The sequence below is a fragment of the Rhinopithecus bieti genome, unplaced genomic scaffold, assembly GCF_001698545.2.
Source record: "Rhinopithecus bieti isolate Rb0 unplaced genomic scaffold, ASM169854v2 scaffold_57691, whole genome shotgun sequence".
Lineage (NCBI taxonomy): Eukaryota > Metazoa > Chordata > Mammalia > Primates > Cercopithecidae > Rhinopithecus > Rhinopithecus bieti.
The window spans coordinates 3046681-3048492 of NW_016824383.1; the positions used below are offsets into that span (position 1 = coordinate 3046681).

The following is a 1812-nucleotide window of genomic DNA, read 5'->3' on the forward strand; positions in this document are numbered from 1 at the left end:
TTTTTTTTATCCAAAATGTGTTTATTGAGATGGTTTCCCACTCATCTTGATTCAGAGTGCCTTTAGTGCTGCTTCCTCCTAAAGGAACATCCTTCTGTAAGCCTTGCTTTTCCTCCTGTAGGCTGGCAGAGGACAGTGGAGCAGCCAACACACAAAACTACCGTTTGTGCATGGCTAAAGACCGTGGTGATTTTATAGCATCCTGGGCATTTCACATCCATGAAGTAGGAATTGGGGCTCTGCACCAGGCGTTTCTTCTTGTGTTTCCTCTTCTCCTCTTCTGGGGAGGGATGAAGGAGATCCTTTGCGAGAGGCATATTCTCGTGTGGGTAGGTCGTCACCGCCGGAAACGTACCTAGTCTTAAGTTCTTCTGAGCATTAGATATTAGTAAAATGCCTGGAACATGGTGAGAATTCAGTAAATATTAGCTATTATCCTGACTCATTAAACTATTCAAAATAATTAGTGATACCATAATGCCCCATAGAGATTTGCTTCTTGACACTATATTGTGTCATCATCTCTTTGTGTCAGTCCTTTCTCTTATCCTTCTGGATTGTGGGTTTCTTAAAAGGCGGGGGCTGGACCTTAACCATTTTTGTTTTCTTTCTTTCTTTTTTTTATTTTTGAGACAAGGGTTCACTCTGTCACCCAGGCTGGAGTGCAGTGGCGTGATCATGGCTCACTGCAGCCTTGATCGCCCAGGGCTTAAGCGATCCTCCCAGCTCAGCCTCCCAAGTAGCTGGGACTGCAGGCCCGTGCTACCAAGCCTGGCTAATTTTTGGTATTTTTGTGTAGAGATGGGATCTCACTTTGATGCCCAGGCTCCTAACCGTTTTTGTACGCACACCAATTAGCAGTCCTGGTAGGGAGTGATTACTCCCTTTTTCGAGTAAATTCACTGGGATTTGAATAATGACTCTTGTTCTCTTTCCACACAGCCCGTTTTGCCTAGAAAAGAATGCTGGGGTCTGCAGTTCAGGCTCGTATCTCTCTCAGATTCTGTTGTATTTTACATAGCATGGGTACTGATGATGGTATTCTGGGAGTAGGTGCTCAGTCTTACTGAGAAAGGACCCATTTCTGCATATTCCTTTTAACCACACTTGGTTTTGTACAGGTCACCACAAATGGCATCATTGCTACGAGTGAACCCCCAGCCAAAGAATCCCATCCCGGGCTCTTCCCACCAACATTCGGTGCAATCGGCCCTTTCCTGGCGGACTTGGACACAACGGATGGCCTGGGGAAGGTTTATTATCGAGAAGACTTATCCCCCTCCATCACTCAGCGGGCAGCCGAGTGTGTCCACAGAGGGTTCCCAGAGATCTCTTTCCAACCTAGTAGTGCAGTGGTTGTCACTTGGGAATCCGTGGCCCCCTACCAAGGGCCCAGCAGGGACCTGGACCAGGAAGGCAAGGTAAGCACTCCTCCAGGTCCAAATGCAGGTAAGCAGACACGCTGGCTTCATACACTTTGGTTTCACGGTTTGTGCTGCTTTGACATACATTATACACCATTGATAAAGATAGGAAATCCAAAGTTAAATCTGGTAGGCTGGTTACTGCAGGTCCTAAACCTCCAAAAGCTTATCTGCAACGTTGTATAACTATGTTTCAATGATAAGTAGACATAAAGAAAGCCAGTTCCTGGTGAGACAGCTACGTGGCAAAAATGGGGTTGATAAATGGCATCCCCTAGCTGCTCTTACCTCAGGTGGCAGACAGTAGAAGGATAGTTTCTTTCTTCTTTCCTTCCTTCCTTCCTTCCTTCCTTCCTTCCTTCCTTCCTTCCTTCCTTCCTTCCTTCCA

General features: G+C 46.4%; 2 protein-coding genes across 2 annotated transcripts in view; one reads left to right on the top strand and one right to left on the bottom strand.

Moving 5' to 3' along the window:
- On the bottom strand, positions 1-367 carry LOC108522219 (40S ribosomal protein S27). The gene has a single exon (XM_017862281.1). It carries the CDS (start codon positions 315-317, stop codon positions 63-65), a length of 255 nt encoding a protein of 84 aa, XP_017717770.1. The 5' UTR covers positions 318-367; the 3' UTR covers positions 1-62.
- The window catches only part of NID1 (nidogen 1), a 99389-nt gene that overhangs the window by 20326 nt on the left and 77251 nt on the right, over positions 1-1812 (top strand). The window contains exon 2 of the mRNA XM_017862280.1: positions 1122-1421. Coding sequence (XP_017717769.1) covers positions 1122-1421 — 300 coding nt within the window. The remainder of the gene's footprint in view (positions 1-1121; positions 1422-1812) is intronic.